The 18,472-nt window shown below is 45.1% G+C and overlaps 1 protein-coding gene and 1 long non-coding RNA gene across 2 annotated transcripts; both read right to left on the bottom strand.

Annotated features, from left to right (window-relative positions):
* Positions 1 to 5,573: 5,573 nt before the first annotated feature.
* Positions 5,574 to 18,472, bottom strand: LOC139833416 (obtusifoliol 14-alpha demethylase-like). Its single transcript, XM_071823714.1, has 3 exons — positions 17,961 to 18,472; positions 17,795 to 17,870; positions 5,574 to 6,632 (listed from the first exon to the last, which is right to left on the bottom strand). The coding sequence occupies exons 1-3, from the start codon at positions 18,447 to 18,449 to the stop codon at positions 5,710 to 5,712; spliced, it is 1,488 nt and encodes a 495-aa protein (XP_071679815.1). The 5' UTR covers positions 18,450 to 18,472; the 3' UTR covers positions 5,574 to 5,709.
* LOC139833414 (uncharacterized) lies at positions 7,185 to 7,916 on the bottom strand. The gene is made up of 3 exons (XR_011749121.1): positions 7,783 to 7,916; positions 7,570 to 7,680; positions 7,185 to 7,452 (listed from the first exon to the last, which is right to left on the bottom strand). It is a non-coding gene; the product is annotated as an uncharacterized lncRNA (long non-coding RNA).

The raw sequence follows: 18,472 nt of genomic DNA on the forward strand, positions 1-18,472 counted from the left end.
ATATTTCAAGAAGGCGACCTCGTTTGGATCCACCTCCGGAAGGAAAGATTCCCTCATGAACGCAACTCGAAGCTCAAGCCAAGAGGAGATGGCCCCTTCAAGGTCCTCAAACGCATCAACAACAACGCTTACGTCATCGACATCCCAACCTCCAAGTACTTGGTGAGCAACACGTTCTACGTTGCGGACTTATCGCCATATCATGAAGATGAGGAGGCACAAGAGTCGAGGGCGACTCTTTCCCAAGGGGGGGAGATGATGTGGGGTGGCCTTCGGACACCTCCACACCAAGACCAACAAGTCCCCCAAGTGGACCGATGACACGAGCCCGAGTTAAAGCTCTACATGATGAGGTGAACTCGCTCCTCACCACTCTTGATCTTGGTACCCATTTGGATGGAATGCTACCTCATGCCGATGTGCTATGTGTCATTAGGTACAAGGCGCATCAAGACCCCGGAGAGGAGGACACGCCAAGGTCAAGGGAAGGAGAGAAGCAGCTGGACATGGAGATGATCACGAAGCCGAACCCGACGTCGCTCGAAGCGCTCCAAGGAAGAGAAGAGAGCTGGCCGGTCCAGGACCCGGTCAGACCGGCCCCACAACCGGACAACCCGGTCCCAGGCCCGGTCAACCGGGCGCCCAACCGGGCGCAGCTCCATCGTACCGGAAGGAAACCGGAAACCTCGCAGATTCCCGGTTGGCGCCCGGTCGACCGGACCCAGGACCGGACCGCCCGGTCATAGGCCTGGTCAGACCGGACCCAAACCGGGTTTGACGGGAATGACCCACCAATCTGCCTAAGTTATCCATTCGCGTACCTGTTCGCCCTTGCTGGCCATGTATGCCTATATAAGTAGCCTGGACCCCTCCTTTACCCCTTAGACTTGTTTTGAACTCAAACCTACCTTTGAGCTTAGTCTCCCTAGGGTTATCATCCCTCTGTAATCAAGGCATCCTGGTTGTTGATTTGGATCTTGTTGAGTGAGATTCTAGTACAAGTTACTCTCTCTCCCTCATCAAGCTCTTCTTCTCCAACCCCAATATCTCTCCGGGAATTCTGCCGCGTGCCTCTTCCAGGAGATTCTATTGGCGTGGTCCATCGAGCCACGGGGGTAAGTATCGGGTGTATCGGGTTGGTGTGCGTGCGTGAGTACCGGCGTTCTTCGTGTTCTTCGTGTCCCTCGCGTTCTCCCACCTCTTCCCTTGGTCTTCGGGGTCAAATCGTGAGATCGGGCCACTCCCGGGATCTTAGATCTCATCACGCATACCCACCCTTTTGTAAACCACTGGCCGCGAACTGATTCTTTGATCTAGTCCCTTGGGCCAGCCCGTTACAATCCATCATAGATACATCCCGCAGTAGAAGCGATAGGGGCTTTCTCCCTTCTAGCAGATGCTAGCCGACCTGCATTGTACCCGTTGATATGCGAGAGGGAAAAGACCAGCCGACTACTCCGTCCCACTCCAGATCTTATGGTAAACACAGGTATTACAACGCAAGAATCACTGAACGACATTTGTTGTTAATTCCTAGGTCAATAACCCAATAAAATGGAACCTCCACCGAACTCATACCATGGTTCCATTGCCCACCACATAGTCATATTCATAATTGTGAAAGTAATACTTTACTTTTAATGCATGAGTGATAAGTATAGTACTTTGCAAGTAATTTGGTTAAAATACTCAAAGTGACATGAGCAAGCGATGAACTTGCCTTTCTTGACTGCAAGATTATGCAGGCAATGACTTCGATACGGGATAACTCCAAATTCTGAAATGGCATCATCGTCCGGTAAGGATAATGTTTAAAAGATTGGCAAATATGCTAAAATGCATAAGTATGGGATGCAATCGCTCTAAGCCTAACCTAACCCCGATGATTTAGGATTAGTGTGTTGAAATGATTGGTTCAAGGTGTGTTGCACTTTTAGAGATGGTTCACAAACAAAGTTTTTATTAAGGTTTTATTAACTTGGTAGCATAAACAAGTAGTGTAATACATCACAACAATAACGTTACTAACACACAACAATAACATTTGTTATAATCCTAACATGTAATGAATAGTTATCAGTTTTAGTACTATATGACATGGTTAATGATTACTTCTCATATAATTCAAAAGAATAACTTTTGAAGAACATGTTCCTTAATAAAGAACAAGTATGATAATTAGGGTTGTGGAGTTCTTGGTTTACTATGGGTTCTAATTTAGTTTCTTGAGTAAGTATTAGATGGATCACAAGACATTTGGATTCATCAGCATCTACAGCTTGTATGGTTTTAGTTAAGCATAAGAAAATAAGGTTGCTACTTTAGGATTGATCACAATGGTGTTATACTAATTAGTGATGATAAAAGGTGATGCCACGAATTAACATGTTAGAGTTTTCTTATATTTCATACTACTACATCACTTAGGGTTTATTAGAAGGATCACATGAAATGAACAACTTTGCTTGCATTTGGAACTAGTGTTGTTTTAGTAAAGCATGATCATATTAAGCAACTAATTATACATAGTTACTATCATGGTTAGTTATATCTTACTGGTGATAGATAGCTATGGTCTATAGGTCCTATTAGGCAGGGTGTTGATGACTACTCTTTATTTACTTTAAAAGAATAACTTTTGAAGAACATATTACTTAAGTAATAAGACGTATTTTAATTAAGCCTTATGGTTTCTAGGGTTTACTCTTGGATTCACTAACTAAGGAATAATTGGTTGCTAAACAAGATGGTTTATAATTCCTTAGTATTTGTAGGGTTTAGTGAGGTATGGTTATCTATGTAAGATTTAGTACTAGACATGGTTACTATTAGGTTGGATCACAATGGTTTGATACTAATAATGGATGGTTAAGGTTGATGAATTTGAGAATAGGAACTAGGGTTTACACTTAGTTGACCCTACTTGATCATCTAGGTTTTATTAGGATGAGTACATGAAATATCAACTTATTAGTAATAGGGCTTCTACTATTTTATGAGAACAAGAATATGTATTTAGTTGTTTAATTATAGATCTATGAGTGAAAGAAAAGTAACATGATCACATTTTATAACCACCTAGGGTTTTAGAGATATATATATTGTTTAAGTGGAAGCACAATAGGTTTCACATATAAAACTAGGATTTTAGGGTTCTCACATGAAATTATAAGGTTGTAGTTTTATTCATAATGGATTAGGTTTCCTATTTAGCATATAATGTTAAAAAATAATTTGACAAGTAAATTTGAGCTAATAAATAAATCTTATGTTCAAGTTACTATTGAGTTTGGCATTTATCTTATTTTTTATTATGATTTAAAGGAAATGACAAATAAGTAATTGCAAATTAGGTTTTTAAATTCCAATAATAATAGTATTGATGGTAATATGATGAAAGAGAATTACTTTTAATATTTTATTTATTTACTGGATGGTTTTTATTTATTTTAGTAAGTTTTAGTAATTATTAAATTCTATTTGAATTTTGGATAAAAGAAAAGGCCTAAATAATAAAGGTTAAACAATTAATTTTTATTTTAAATACAGATTTCATATTTTATTTTTATTGGATAGAGTTTATTTTTATGAGCATTTTGATATCTCATTTGTATTTTTTTGAGTTGAAATAAATTTTATATTCATTTGCAAAGTTTTAGTAATTTATGGAATTTGATTTAAAATAGAAATACTAAATGTACCCAGACAAAACCTACCCGCAATCACTGATTGGTGGGCCAGTAGCCACGTTGGTGGCCACGTAGGCATTGACAAAGGTCAAAATTGAGAATGTAGCTGGGGGCACGGTCACCGACGGGATGTCGTGGACGCCGGCGACGGTCTCGTGTTCCCGCGGTGTCGTGTGGGTGTGCGTTAGAACTAGGACCAGTGAGGCGAGTCTAGTGGTGGTTGCGCCACTCGCTATTGACCACCAGACCATGGCCAGCGGCGAGGTGCTGTGGCGGCGGGGACAGTCATACGGTGCGACAACACAACGGAATGCTAGGGAAGAATAGAGAAGAATATAATAAATGGAAACTAGGGAACAATACTAGTGTTGATCTTCTTGTCATGAATCCAATAATGAGGTGGAAGGAATACCATGAGGTTCATGGTATGAACATGTATTAGTTTATGACATGGAAAAGATAAGTCAAGAATAGTTTCTCCATTTTATTGTTACTTGGTTTGCAGTTGAATAAATATCCATATGTTATGGCAAGAAATACCATATTATGATCTTTTAGAAGATCAAGTAATTGATCCTTACTTAATGTGTTGTTGTGTTAGTTTTAGTTCCATTTTATCTAACCCATAGATCAAATCATCTCTACCCAAAACAAGGTTTTAGCAAATGTCACATTGAGGTTTATAGCACTTGACTTGATGATCTACTTCAATTTCATCAATTCAAGTAAAACTTCAGTTACCGTGACAGGTTTTATTTGAAAGCGCGAAAATTCCCCAGATTTTCTATGCATGAATGCAATGCACACATCTATTTTCTCTATTTTTGTAACCCCAATTCCTGGGATGTTACAATAAGTTTCTTGTTGACTGCTTTTATATATCATTGCTTTCTGTAAACCACTCGAAATTCCTTACGATTGGTACTTCATTGATTGCTGCGCAACCGATAGCCCGTGAGATCGATGATGGACAAGGCCATATGATATATCGGGCTCTGAGACGAAGCTACCAAACTTACGGGTAATACATACAAAAAAAATTATCTCTTTGTGTAATCGTCCATGATGGAATATTTGATCGTCTCAACTCCTTTTGCTTTATTGTAGTTGCCTTGAAGAAATCTGAAAAGTGTGCCGATGAACTGGAAGCCAAGCTGAAGAGGCACTGGAGGATGCCCGGACCAAGGCCATGTCCGAGGAGAAAAGGTGGGAGGAGGAGAAGTCGAAGATGGCAACCCACAAAGCGGACATTCGCCAAAGACTAGACACTCTAAATGCCTCCTTCATATATAAGTTTGAATATTCCCTCGTTGATATTCCATCGAGTTTTCCATTCTTGTCCTTCATCTTTATCTGCTTCTCTTTTTGCTGTAGTAGAGTGAACCGGGCGTTCCTTGGAGCTGAATGAGGATCAGCGGGTGGATCCGCTACTCTCTGACTACGTTGGAGGCGAACATCGTGTAGGTTCACAATCTGCTGCTCTGGTCGCCCCGATCTTTTCGGCGATTCTTCGATAATCTTTTCCCCAAGGAAAAGGAACTAGAGGACTTTCTCGACCTTGTAAAAAGCCTTAATTTTAAATGTTTGTATATCCTCGATGTATGTTATATCTTTTTACTATTATTTTAGATATCCATGTATACTTGTTGAATAGGATTTAAGCACATCTGTTCACGGGTACCCGCAGATGAAGAATTCATGGGGGCAAGTACTTGCCCTCAATACCCGTGCTTCATGAGAATATTATTACCGCATATTGTTCTGTGCAAAATTAACATCCATATAATGCACAATTACATCGTCATCATGCAGACAAATTTTACACACTTAATATATATACATATACATTATTATAGAGATGTTCAAATTTGGAGTTTACACAACTTATCGTGTACATACACGACTACAGAGATACTATTACACACAACTGAACATATACTTTTGTAGTTTTGTTCATAAGTAGACGGTTATAAAGATATACACCAAACATACATGCATTTATATATGCACATGTCTTCTACTAGGTACCAAGCAACTTACGTCTCTGGTAGCTCACCATTACTTTCCCTTGTGGTTCTAGAGCAAACTTGCCCCGCTCAGCCTTTGGGAACGGAGATACCAGTTGGAGCTCAAAGTTCCTAAGTAAATGGCTCAATATTACTTTAATTTGCATGTAAGAATAGGCCTCACCAGGACAAGCATGCCTTCCACCAGAAAATGATGTGTATGAGAACTTGCCTCCAACTTTGTCCTCCTCTCTTCCAGGACCAAACCGTTCTGGATCATATACCTGAGGGTCCTTATAAATGGAAGGGATATTGTTGTTTAACATTATAGGGCTCACAAGGGTATGTCCTGCTGGGATGGTGTATTCATTGCCTTCTTTTGTAAACAGATTGAAGTGCTTATGTGTCTTACGAACTAATATTGGTGTTGCAGGGTGCAACCGTAGTGCCTCTTTAATACACCAATGCAGGGCAGTCATCTCTAGTAAAACATTATAGTCAATCTCGCCACCAAATTTTCCAATGATTTGCTTTTGCTCCTCGATGACAACCTCCAAGCATTTTGCATTGTCAAGTAAGCAAGCTCCAGTCCAGGCACTAGTGTGGGAGCTCGTGTGCTTTCCAACAAATACCAAGGCAATTATTAGCCCGGTAATCTCTTCTTCTGTTGTGGAGCGCCCGTCTTTATACTTGGAATCTATTAATTTTTGTAGTGTATCCTCCCCGACTTTGCCAAAGCTCCTACGTGACCTCAAAGTTTTAGAGAGTATTTCTTTGAGCTTGATACGTGCACTGTCGCGTCGGCGATTAGCCGGGATTGGGATATACGGGAATACGAGATTGACTAAGTTAAGACCATTTTCAACCTCACGAAACAATGTGTAGAACTCATCGAGCATCTTCTCACGGATCTCCTTTCCGAGTAGGCACCGACCAGCACTGGTGGAAAAAAGGGCTTTGGTCGCGGTTGGCAACTGCCATTAGTCGCGGTGGCGCAACCGCGACCAAAGCTGCGCGACTAAAGGCCCCCCCCTTTAGTCGCGGTTCCTTACGAACCGCGACTAAAGGCCCGTCCACGTGGGCCGCAGGCGAGCGCCAGGGCGGAGGACCTTTAGTCGCGGTTCTTCTGGCCAGCCGCGACTAAAGGCCTCCGCAGGGTTTAGGGTTTTAGCCCCCCTCCCCCTAAATCTGGTTTCTTTTTAATTTGTATTATTTTATTTCTTTTGGGTTTTAATTTTGAAGGAGTTTCACATATTCTACGGTACTGTATACATACATGCATATGAATGTACAATTTCAAACAAATTTGAAATTAGAACCAAAAAGAATTCAAGAGGAATATACAATATATATTCAATATCGGATCACCATATACAATATATATTCAATATCGGATGACCATATACAATTTTGAACAAGTTAGTTACAAATTCTGGTGCATATAAAGTTCTACGTCATCGTAATAGTGTTCTCCTTTAGGATCGATGACTTCCCTCGCCAACCATCCAGCTAGTTCCTCTTGAAGTGGTCGGAAGCGAGCTTCTGGACTAAGCGTCTTCCGGAGGTTATTCCTCAGGATGTTGTTCTCACACGTCTGGTCCCGCTCATTGCAGTATCTCCGGATCCTCTCACAAACATAGTATCCACATAGATTGGTCCCCGGTGGCTGAGTATCCCCAGTCGTCCGCACTGCCATTTTAAAAGATAGCTCTTTTTTGAATTCACCGACCTTGGTATCTACGAACCGTCTCCAAACCCTACGAGGCAAAGAAAATTAAATAAACAAGAGAGTTATTAATTAGTTACTTGATATTAGGAAATGATGAACGAAATAGGCCGATCGATATAGAGCGCAAATGAATGAAAATAATTACTTTTGCAACATTTTTCTCATGTCGCCCCAAAGCGCCGGATCCATATTCAGAGAGTCGTGGACGAGAACTGAGGAGGTCTGAACTTTAATTACCATAAGAATCCAGTGGAACCTGCGGACACGATACATGCACAGTCATGCATAACTCATCGATTAGCCACATACCATGCATGGAGTAAACAAAAGAGAATGTGCTCAAGACAGAAACACTCACCCAAAATGGTAAGGAAATAGAATATCACTTTTCTGTTGCTGTTTTCTAATAAACCGCCACAGGTCATCCTCCACGTCGGCGGGGTGGTGTTCTAACACATGTGAATTAACGATGTGTGGGTCAATGAACCCAACATCATGGATGTTCCTTATTCGCATTTCCCGCTTCTTCATTCTGCATAATAGCGTACACAACAAGATAGTTAGGACAGTGCAAGGCAATGAACGAGATGGGGTAGTCATTAATAAATCACTTACGTAACGGAGCAACCGATGATAGATTTGTCGAGGTCGCGCAGATTGAACAGCTGGAACAATTCACTCAGAGGAATTTGTACCCAGTAATGTTTGAAGTGATGCTCATATCTAACTTCCGCATAGATATAGTCTTTGGCGTTTTTATGTTTTATGTAACCCTTGTACCAATTTAGCAGACCTAGCATTTGTCGAGGTAGATCCCCTTCTGCGCAGTGCTCGACGAGAGGGCCATTCTTCACATATGTAAATACTACGTCCTTCATTGGCGCCTCATCAAGGCCTAGCGGTGCACGAAGAGTGATACCTAACTCGGCCGCTTGTTCTCTCGGCACTCGTTACGGTCAATCCATGTCTGCCGCAGCTGCTACGATATCGGGGCATCCGGATCGGCGGCTTGCACTATGAGCGGGGCGATCGATTGTTTACTTTGTTCCCCGAGCTGGGCAACTTCTTTCCCCTTTCTAATTTTGACTCGGCCTCGTCCTTCACGGCTTTCTTCTCCGCCAACTCTTTCCTGTTCTTGAACGCGAGTGCTTGCCTACGAAGTTCACGTAAATAGTCGTCAGCAGATTCTTCGCGGCTTGGGACGGTGTGTTCAAAAATGACTTAGCCCATGCTTTTCCTTGTCGAATATACCGGCTTGGGCTCGCCCTCTATTTTCCTCTTGACGCTCGCCTTCCATTTCTCTAAATCAGCAGCCGCGCCCGCCTCGACTTCCTCGGCACTACTTTCCCAAGGCCTCGTGGGGAGAGGCTTCAGTGATACCTCCGGTACCTTTGTTTTCTTAGGTACGTAAGGGTCCGGTTAATAACCCAGGACTGCTTCGCTTCTTCGCCGGAGGTGGATTGGGGCGGTACCGGTGTCCGATCACCCGCCGGACGAGGACCGGGGGCGGCGGCGTGGGCTGACGTGAATGAGGTGTATTAGGTGAAGCACCACCGCCACCGTCACCGCCACCGCCACCGTCACCGCCACCGCCACCGCCACCGTCACCGCCACCGCCACCACCACCACCGTACGGGGTGGACTTGTTGGCGCCTCGCCCGGAAACTTGATAAATTTCTTCTGCCATAGAATGAACTCGGCGCTTGACATCTCCAAGTCTTTTCACCCCTTCGTGTGTAGCAATGTCAATGTCCAGGTTCTCAAACCCTTGGACTATCTCCTCCACCGTCACACGAGCATAGCCATCTTGAATGGGGTTGTTGTGGTGGAGTGCTCCAGGTGGTAAAGCACTGCCGATGGCTACCTTCATGGACATGTTCCCGATAGGATAATACAGATGACATGCTTTCATCTCCTTTATATCGTCCACGGGGTAGCGAGGAGGCTCCGGTGCAGTAATTTCGACCACCGCAGGCTCCGGTGCAGTAATTTCTATCGTCGGTGCACCAGCCGGTGAGGCCTCCGTGGAAGCCACGCTGCTTCTTCTCTGCTGGCTTCCGAGATCCATTGGATGATCTTCAGCATGTCGCGCCCGAGCTGCATCTCTTTCGGCGACTAGTACACTCACGGTTTTCTTCATCACATCCATTTCAGTTACCAACTTCGCCACAACATCTGCATCCCGATCCATCTTTCTCTTACGGCTTCAGAACCGTACGGGTCATCGTTCCGGGGAACCCTATTTTCCACGGAATGGGCCCCATGCCTCGTATACGTCCTCCGTGTTCAGGATTCCCGAGGGCTTTTGTCGTGGCGTCGTTCTCTCCGTTGAACCTGATCCTCCCTCTTGAGCCTCCCTCATTGCCTCAATAAGCTTTTGGGTGGGTGTAATTATTTTGCCCCGATAAACACACTCCCCGTCTCCGGGTTCAGCGATCCCCCATGCCCGTACCACCAGCTTTTGGCCCTTGGGTCCCATCCCCCCCCACCTGGACGGATTCCTCGCGCCCTCAGCTCGTTCTCCATCTTCTCCCACTTAGGCTGCCAAAAGCGATACCCTCCTGGCCCCATTTTATGATTGTACTCCTTCTTGGCCGCATTTTCCTTATTTTTTCTCGATAGTTCAAGGAACTGCTCCGATTTCTTTTGCTTCACAAATTCTGGCCAATCATGTTGCAGTTTCTCATATTGTCCTATGAAATCCGGAGTCTTGCCCTGGTTGACAAAGTCATGGGCTAGATTTTGCTTGTATTTCCGGAATGCGTTGGCCATCCTAGAAAGAGCGAACTGTTTGACTAGCTTGCGCCTCTCCTTGTTTTCCGCAATCTTGTTACCCTCCTCATCGTATTTGCGGTATTCCGGAGGTAGAACGAAATGTTCCATAAGCTTGTTGAAGCAATCTTTTTTTTCTCTCTTATCGACAAAAGTGAAACCAACACGTGCCTTCTTTGGCTCATTCCACTCCTGGCGGGTGATCGAGACGTTGTCTCTAACAACGGCTCCGCATTGGCTGACAAACTTGGTGGCGTTCTTGCTGGGCTCCAGGCGGCCTGCCGGTTGCTTCATCGACAACATCGATGGTGCATGTTTCTCCTGCTTTCATCGTCTTGGTTGCGCCACGCTTTGACGACGTACTCGATTTTTTCGACGATCCGGCCGAGGGCTAAAATAAGAAAGAGAGTCGCGCGCGTTAGTACACACACATTTATTCAAATCAGTTAGTTTGTATCACCAGACGCTCAATATGTATATATATATACCTCGGCGCCGGAGGTGGTTGCTACTTCCAATTGAAGATCGTCGTTTATCGACGTTTCTTCGGCATCATCTGCTTGCTGACGGCGCCCTTCATCTTCACCCTCAAGGTTCAGATAAGAAGAGATATCATCTTCTTCTTCTCCGGTCGGCACATATAGAATATCGCCTTTTATGATGCCGAACATATGGTCTTCAGCTTCCGGATCATAGTTGGCCAGAATCGGGTCAGCTCTATCGTCCGCCATATGTCAGTCCTGAAAACATGTAGTCAAAACAAATTAATTGTGTATATGCCAGCATTATCACATCTCTTCTACATATAAAGAGAGAGGGCGACGAGGGAGGCGAGGGGGGACGCGTGTTATATGCGGACGATCGACCTCGCAGTGACCGCGTGACCGAGAGACCGGTGGCGGTGGCGAACCGGTGGCGAAAGGGCGGTGGCGGTGCCGACGACACATAACCCTCGCCGCCCTCTCGATCCCAAAAAACACCGCGCGTATACGGACCCTCGTAACTCTCTCGATCTCTCCCGCGACGCGCGGCGGCGGCGCCTCGATCTCTACCGTGGGACTCGAGGGCGCGGTGGCGGTGACGTTGGCGGTCCCTCCTTTCTCTCTGGCTCGCGAGAGGGTCGCGCGGTGCCCCCTCCGTATACACGCGGGACGAGCGCGAGAGTTTTTTTAAAGTCAAATTTTACTTTTTTTAAGTCAAAATTTAGTTTTTTTAGACAAACTTTTTAAGTCAATTTTTAGTTTTTTAAAATCAAATTTTAGTTATTTTTTATATTTGTTTTTTGTTTTAAATTAAAATTAACAACAATTAAAACTAAAAAAAAAAAGAAAAAACGTCGGCGCCCCGGCCTCGCAGGGCGCCGCCCTCCCTCCGTGACCCCGGCCTCCTCTCCTCCTCTCTCTCACATGGGCGCGGCGGCGTCAATGGCGCGGCGGCGGTCACGGCGTGGCGGCGGTCACGGCGGCCGGCGGTCACGGCGGCGGCGCGGTGCACGGCGGCGGTCACGGCGACGGCCGGCCACGGCGGCGGCGCTGGTGCATGGCGGCCGGCGGTCGAGCGCGGACGACGGAGGCGGCGGCGGGCGAGACGTACGGGGTCGACGACGGAGGCGGCGGCCGGGTGACAGAGGCGGCGACGACGAGGGCGGCACGGCACGCAAGACGGCAACGACGTCGACGTCGAGGGCGAGAGCTTCCGCGCGGGAGAAGAAGAGACCGGGGCGGCGGTTCGTGCCGCGCAAAGCATTTATAGCTCCCCACTTTAGTCGCGGTTGGGGAGCCCAACCGCGACTAAAGGGTACTTTTAGTCGCTAAGCAGGTGAGCCCAACCGCGACTAAAGGATTTTTTCGCGACACTCGCGGTTCTCGCGAGAGGACCTTTTAGTCGCGGCCGTGCCAACCGCGACTAAAGGCCTTTTTTCAAAATTCTTTTCATAAAACTAATTCATTTCAAAATTTCAAAAATACATATAATATATCAATAAATTCCAAAAAATAAAACTAATTCATTTCAAAATCTTAAAAATACAAATAATATATCAAAAAATTCAGAAAAATAAAACTAATTCATTTCAAAATGTTAAAAATACAAATAGTATATCAAAAAATTAAGAAAAGTAAAACTAATTCAATTAAAAATGTTAAAAATACAAATAATATATCAAAAAATTCAGAAAAATAGAACTAATTCAATTCAAAATGTTGAAAATACAAATAATATACCAAAAAAATCAGAAAAATAAAACTAATTCAATTCAAAATGTTAATAATACAAATAATATATCAAAAAATTCAGAAAAATAAAACTAATTCATTTCAAAATGTTAAAAATACATATAATATATCAAAAAAATCAGAAAAATAAAACTAATTCAATTCAAAATTTTAAAAATACAAATAATATATCAAAAAAATCAGAAAAAAAACTAATGCAATTCAAAATCTTAAAAATACAAATAATATATCAAAAAATTCAGAAAAATAAAACTAATTCAATTCAAAAATCTTAAAAATACAAATTATCAAAAATTCAAAAAAATAAAACTAATTCAATTCAAAAGTTCGTTGGCCCCCTCTTCCCGCCTCTTTCCGCCGACCCCTCGCCCCTCCGCGTCGCCCCGCCAGTTCTTCCCGGTCTGCCCGCCTCTCTCGTCCCCCCAATTGTTGCCCGCCAATTTCTTCCGGCCTCGTTCTTCCCGCCAATTTTTTCCCGCCAATTTCTTCCCGCCACTTTCTCCCCGCCTCTTACTTCCCGCCTCTGTCTTCCCGCTCCCATTTTTCCCGCCATTTGTCACTACATATAGGTAGCTCCGCTTGGCCAGCATCACATCTCTACAATCTCTCATCACTCTCTCATGGCTTCCACCGCACCCACTCTAACCTACCAGCAGGTGGAGGAGCTTTGCGCCTCGAACTACCCTTGCCCTCCGGCTACCGCGTCCTCGCCGGCCGGAGCCTAAGCGCCGGCGGCGTGCGGTCCCTCCCGTCCCTCGTGGTACCGCGCGCCGGCGGCCATCACGAACCACTACTACCTCGACCTCACGCCGGAGCAGCGGATGAATCCGCCGCCGGCATCCCGATAACCAGCATACTTGGGACGCCTTCTTCATCAATCGGCGTGAGAGGGCGCTCGCTGTATGAGGAGGACGGTTCCGCCTCCCGGAAACTTCCACGAGGCCGGCCGTCGGCTATGGTGGTACGGCCGGACTCTGCAGAGCGTCATGGACTACATCACGGCCGGCGATATCCCCCGCCCGCGCTACCCTCGCTTCGAGCCACGAGCGCCGCCCGACGACAGCTGACGACAAGAAATGACGACGACGCCGGCAACTTAGAAGGCGACGACTACCAAGACAATGGCGGCGGCTATGAAGACTACGAGTATGCATATTATACGCCTAGGCAGGAGTATGACTAAATCACTCCAAATTTCAAGTATGTAGGAGTATGACTTAGTCACTCCAAATTTCGTATGCAGGAGTATGACTTAGTCACTCCAAATTTCATGTATGCAGGAGTATGACTTAGTCACTCCAAATTTCATGTATCATCGGTGCTATCTCGAGTCAATTGAATCATTCGAAAATGGACACCAAACACATCACGGGTAATATAATTCACATGATTCATTCAACAAAGTTTGGTACAATAAATTATTACACATCATTTCTTCCCTTGTGTCCCCGCTTGCTTACGATTGTGCCGTATCCATGGAGCATCCTCATCATTTAACTTAATGCTTGGGTCGGTGTTCACTTTGAAGGGCGGAATTTCAGCAAACATATTATAATCTTCTCGACATGTCTGTCTTGTCCTCCACTCCCACGATGTTTCTTTTCCCCGAAAGAACAATGTGGCGCTTTGGATCATCGAACGATGTACTGATCGTTTTCTTATCTTTCCGTTTCCTCGGTTTGCTACTCATGTCCTTCACATAGAAAACCTGAGCGACATCTTTCGCTAGGACGAATGGTTCGTCAAGATAACCAAGATTGTTGAAATCCACCATTGTCATTCCGTATTGCTGGTCCACCTTTACCCCACCTCCTCGTTAGCTTGAACCATTTGCACCGGAACAAAGGGACCCTAAAGGAGGGTCCATAGTCAAGTTCCCATATCTCCTCTATGTAACCATAATATGTGACCTTTTGCCCATTCTCGGTTGCTGCATCAAAGCGGACACCACTGTTTTGGTTGGTGCTCTTTTTATCTTGGGCGATCGTGTAAAATGTATTCCCATTTATCTCGTACACTTGGAAAGTCGTTCTAGTCGAAGATGGTGTCTTGGCCAACATGTACAGCTGATCTACAACCTTATTGTAACTCATTAAATGTTTTCTCAACCAACCGCCGAAAGTCTCCATGTGGGCCTTCCTAATCCAGGATTCAGGCTTCCTGTGGTTGTCCGAGCGTAAAATATTCTTGTGTTTCTCAAAGTACGGAGCAACCAAGCTGGAATTGGTCAGAACCGTGTGGTGTGCTTCACTGTAGAATGGCCGTCCATACATATCATTGATTTCCTTCCGATCGTGCCTTTTCCACTTAGTCTCCCCTCGTGCCGCGATTGAGGAAGACCAATCGGCTTAAGGTCAGGAACAAAGTCAACACAAAACTCAATTACCTCCTCATTTCCATAGCCCTTGGCGATGCTTCCTTCTGGCCTAGCACGGTTACGAACATATTTCTTTAATACTCCCATGAACCTCTCGAAGGGGAACATATTGTGTAGAAATACAGACCGAGAATGGAAATCTCATCGACTAGGTGAACCAGGAGGTGCGTCATAATATTGAAGAAGGATGGCGGGAACACCAACTCGAACCGACAAGACATTGGATCACATCGTTCAGAATCGTGGTAGAACTTCTGGATTGATTACCTTCTGAGAGATTGCATTGAGGAATGCACATAGCTTCACAATGGGCAGTCGAACATTTTCCGGCAGGAGCCCCCTCAAAGCAATCGGAAGCAATTGCGTCATAATCACGTGGCAGTCGTGAGACTTCAGGTTTTGGAACTTTTTCTCCGCCATGTTTATTATTCCCTTTATATTGGACGAGAATCCTGACGGGACCTTCATACCGCTCGCATTCAAAAAAGATGACCTTCTCTTCTTTGGTCGTAGCGTAGCCGGCACGACCTTGAAACCGTTCCGGATGCCGGTCATCGTGGTCTTTCAAACTTTGCTGGTCCTGCCGTGCTTCCTTTGTATCATTTGACTTCCCATACACGCCCAAGAAGCTTAGGATGTTCACGCAAATATTCTTCGTAACGTGCATCACGTCGATTGCAGAGCGGACTTCTAGGACTTTCCAATATTCTAGCTCCCAGAATATAGATTTCTTCTTCCACATGGCTACGTGCCCGTCCAGCCTCCCTTCGGAACTGATTGTCCGCCAGACCCTTTCCAAAGATGACTTTCAAACCCTTGACCATATCAAATACCTCAGCACCAAGCAGTGTTCCGCAGGCTTCGGCCGGTGATCTGCCTTGCCGTTGTAATGCTTGCCTTTCTTTCTTACTGGATGACCTTTCGGAAGAAATCGACGATGCCCAAGGTACACGTTCTTCTTACAATTTGGCAAATGTACACTTTCAGTCTCATGTAAGCAGTGCGTGCATGCATTGTATCCCTTATTTGACAGTCCCGAAAGGTTACTAAGAGCAGGCCAATCGTTGATGGTTACGAAAAGCAACGCTCGTAGGTCAAATTCCTCTTCTTTGTGCTCATCCCACACACGGACACCAGGTCTGCCCCACAGCTGTAAAAGTTCATCAACTAATGGCCTTAGGTACACATCGATGTCGTTGCCGGGTTGCTTCGGACCTTGGATGAGCACTGGCATCATAATGAACTTCCGCTTCATGCACAACCAAGGAGGAAGGTTGTAGATGCATAGAGTCACGGGCCAGGTACTATGGCTGGAGCTCTGCTCGCCAAAAGGATTCATGCCATCCGTACTTAGACCAAATCTTATGTTCCTTGCGTCGGCTGCAAAATCTTTGAACTCTCTGTCGATCTTTCTCCATTGCGTTCCATCTGCGGGGTGTCTCAACTCCCCGTCCGACTTACGGTCCTCTTTGTGCCATCGCAACAACTTGGCATGCTCTTTGTTCCCGAACGTACGTTTCAACCGTGGTATTATAGGAGCATACCACATCACCTTGGCGGGAACCCTCTTCCTGGGTTTCTCGGCCCTCAACATCGTCACCAGGGTCATCGCCTCCGATCTTATAACGCAATGCAAAGTGCATACCGGGCATTCATTCAAATTCTCGTATTCACCGCGGTAGAGGATGCGCCGTTGATGCATGCATGTATCTTCGAACCTCTAAACCTAGAGGGCAGACAACCTTCTTTGATTCTTACGTACTGGCGAGAAACTCGTTATTCTTTGGAAACATATTCTTCAACATTTTCAGCAAGTTTTCAAATGCCGAGTCAGCTACACCTGCTCGTGCCTTCCATCTCAGCAAATCCAGTGTCCAGCCCAGCTTTTTCAGACCATCATCGCATCCGGGGTACAGCGCCTTCCTGTGATCCTCTAACAAGCGATCCAAATTCTCCCTCTCATTTTCAGTTTCGCAGCGTCTCCGTGCATCAGCAATGGTCCGACCAAGATCATCAACGGGATCATCACGTGCCTCTTCTTCACCTTCCCCTTCACCTTCCCCTTCACCTTCAGCATCCTCCATGAAAGTATCACCGAAATGAGCAAGATAGCTTTCATCGATGAAATCATCCCCTTCTTCATCTTCTTCCATTATAACCCCTCTTTCTCCATGCTTGGTCCAACAATTATAGCTTGGCATGAAACCGTGCCGAAGCAGGTGCATGTGAACATCTCTTGAGGAAGAGTAACCCTTCTGATTCTTACATTTAACACATGGACAGATAACAAAACCCTCCTGCTTGTTCGCATTAGCCACTACGAGGAAATCTTTCAAACCCGCACTGAACTCGCCGGAGAGTCGGTTACCGTACATCCATTGTCGATTCATCTGCATTATTATAATATAAAATATATAATTAACCATCATGCATTTGTTAAACTAACTAGCTACAAACAATATAAATTAAACAATGAACTACACACACATGCACATTTTATCAACGACACATCAAAGGTTCAAGTTGCTAACCGCGATCGAGGAGGAAAAAATAAATGAGAAAGCTCAAGTGTGGCTCCAACACTTCATATCATGTTTGTTTCATGCTCTTGGGGCATTTCATCAAACACCTTATGTGCATAAGAGGAACCAAAAGCAAACCTAACACCCACTTGTGAGCTTGTGAAGAGAATGGCACCAAATGGCTAAGTGTTGGCTGCTGGATGGGTATATATAGGGGAGGGGCTTTAGTCCCGGTTGGCCTGGCCAACCGCGACTAAAGGCCTTCGGGCACCTTTAGTCGCGGTTGGCCTGGCCAACCGCGACTAAAGACCCCCCACGTGCACCGGCTGGCCACCGAGCGCCCTGGGCCCAGGCCTTTGGTCGCGGTTCTCCTCCCGAACCGCGACTAAAGGTACCATTTGTCGCGGATCCTGCAGCATCGCGACTTATGGGGCTCACCCGAAGCCTGTTTTTCCACCAGTGCAGAGATCAACATTAGTACTTGGCTGAGTTCATGTTTTAGGTCTATCATGCCATGTTGACCCCATTTTGCAAAATACTCCTAGGAAAACATAAACACATGATCACATCGTAAGTTAACTGCAGACCAAAAAGTGAGTTAGTGAGTATGACTTTTGCTACGAGTATATACCTCCACTTCTTGTAGCATTGGCTTAACGTGGCCCCTCAGCTTGGATGGATTGAGTGCATCGATAATGAATCGATTCTGTTCACTTCTTGTGGAGGTGTCAATGCCAAAGCCAACCTCTTGGCCAAACATTGGCACAGTGAATTCATAAAAATTACCTTGGCTAATCTTTGAAGCTGGCCCTTGAAAGAAATGAGCTGACGCCTCTGGACCAATCAAGAAGGTTATCTTTGATCCAAAGAAATTTATTGTGAACACACTTCCAAACTTTGTATATAGATTATGGATCGTAGCTTGAATACCCTTTGTCAAAACCGTAAGTAAAATTCCCACGAGAGCAATGCCATTAACAACCGGGGGAAATTGTTTTGTGCTCATTGGGACAAAGGTGATTCTTCTTCTTATGATGTTGGTGAGTACTGCAGTGATGAAAAAAATAGCTACGGCAACCCAAAGGTCGCTAATTTCGAAGTCCATGTTGGGGTTTGCCATGATGCCACCAACAAAATTGCTAA

This window comes from Lolium perenne, chromosome 1 (genome assembly GCF_019359855.2).
Source record: "Lolium perenne isolate Kyuss_39 chromosome 1, Kyuss_2.0, whole genome shotgun sequence".
NCBI classification, from domain to species: Eukaryota; Viridiplantae; Streptophyta; class Magnoliopsida; order Poales; family Poaceae; genus Lolium; species Lolium perenne.

Excerpts from the sequence above, each read along its gene's own strand:
- LOC139833416 (XM_071823714.1), bottom strand. The coding sequence starts at position 18,449 with ATGGCAAACCCCAACATGGACTTCGAAATTAGCGACCTTTGGGTTGCC. Across the intron at positions 17,871-17,960 it reads CAATGCTACAAGAAGTGGAG|GAGTATTTTGCAAAATGGGG; the intron begins GTATATACTCGT and ends ATGTTTTCCTAG. Across the intron at positions 6,633-17,794 it reads CCAAGTACTAATGTTGATCT|CTGGTCGGTGCCTACTCGGA; the intron begins CTGCACTGGTGG and ends TTTCCACCAGTG.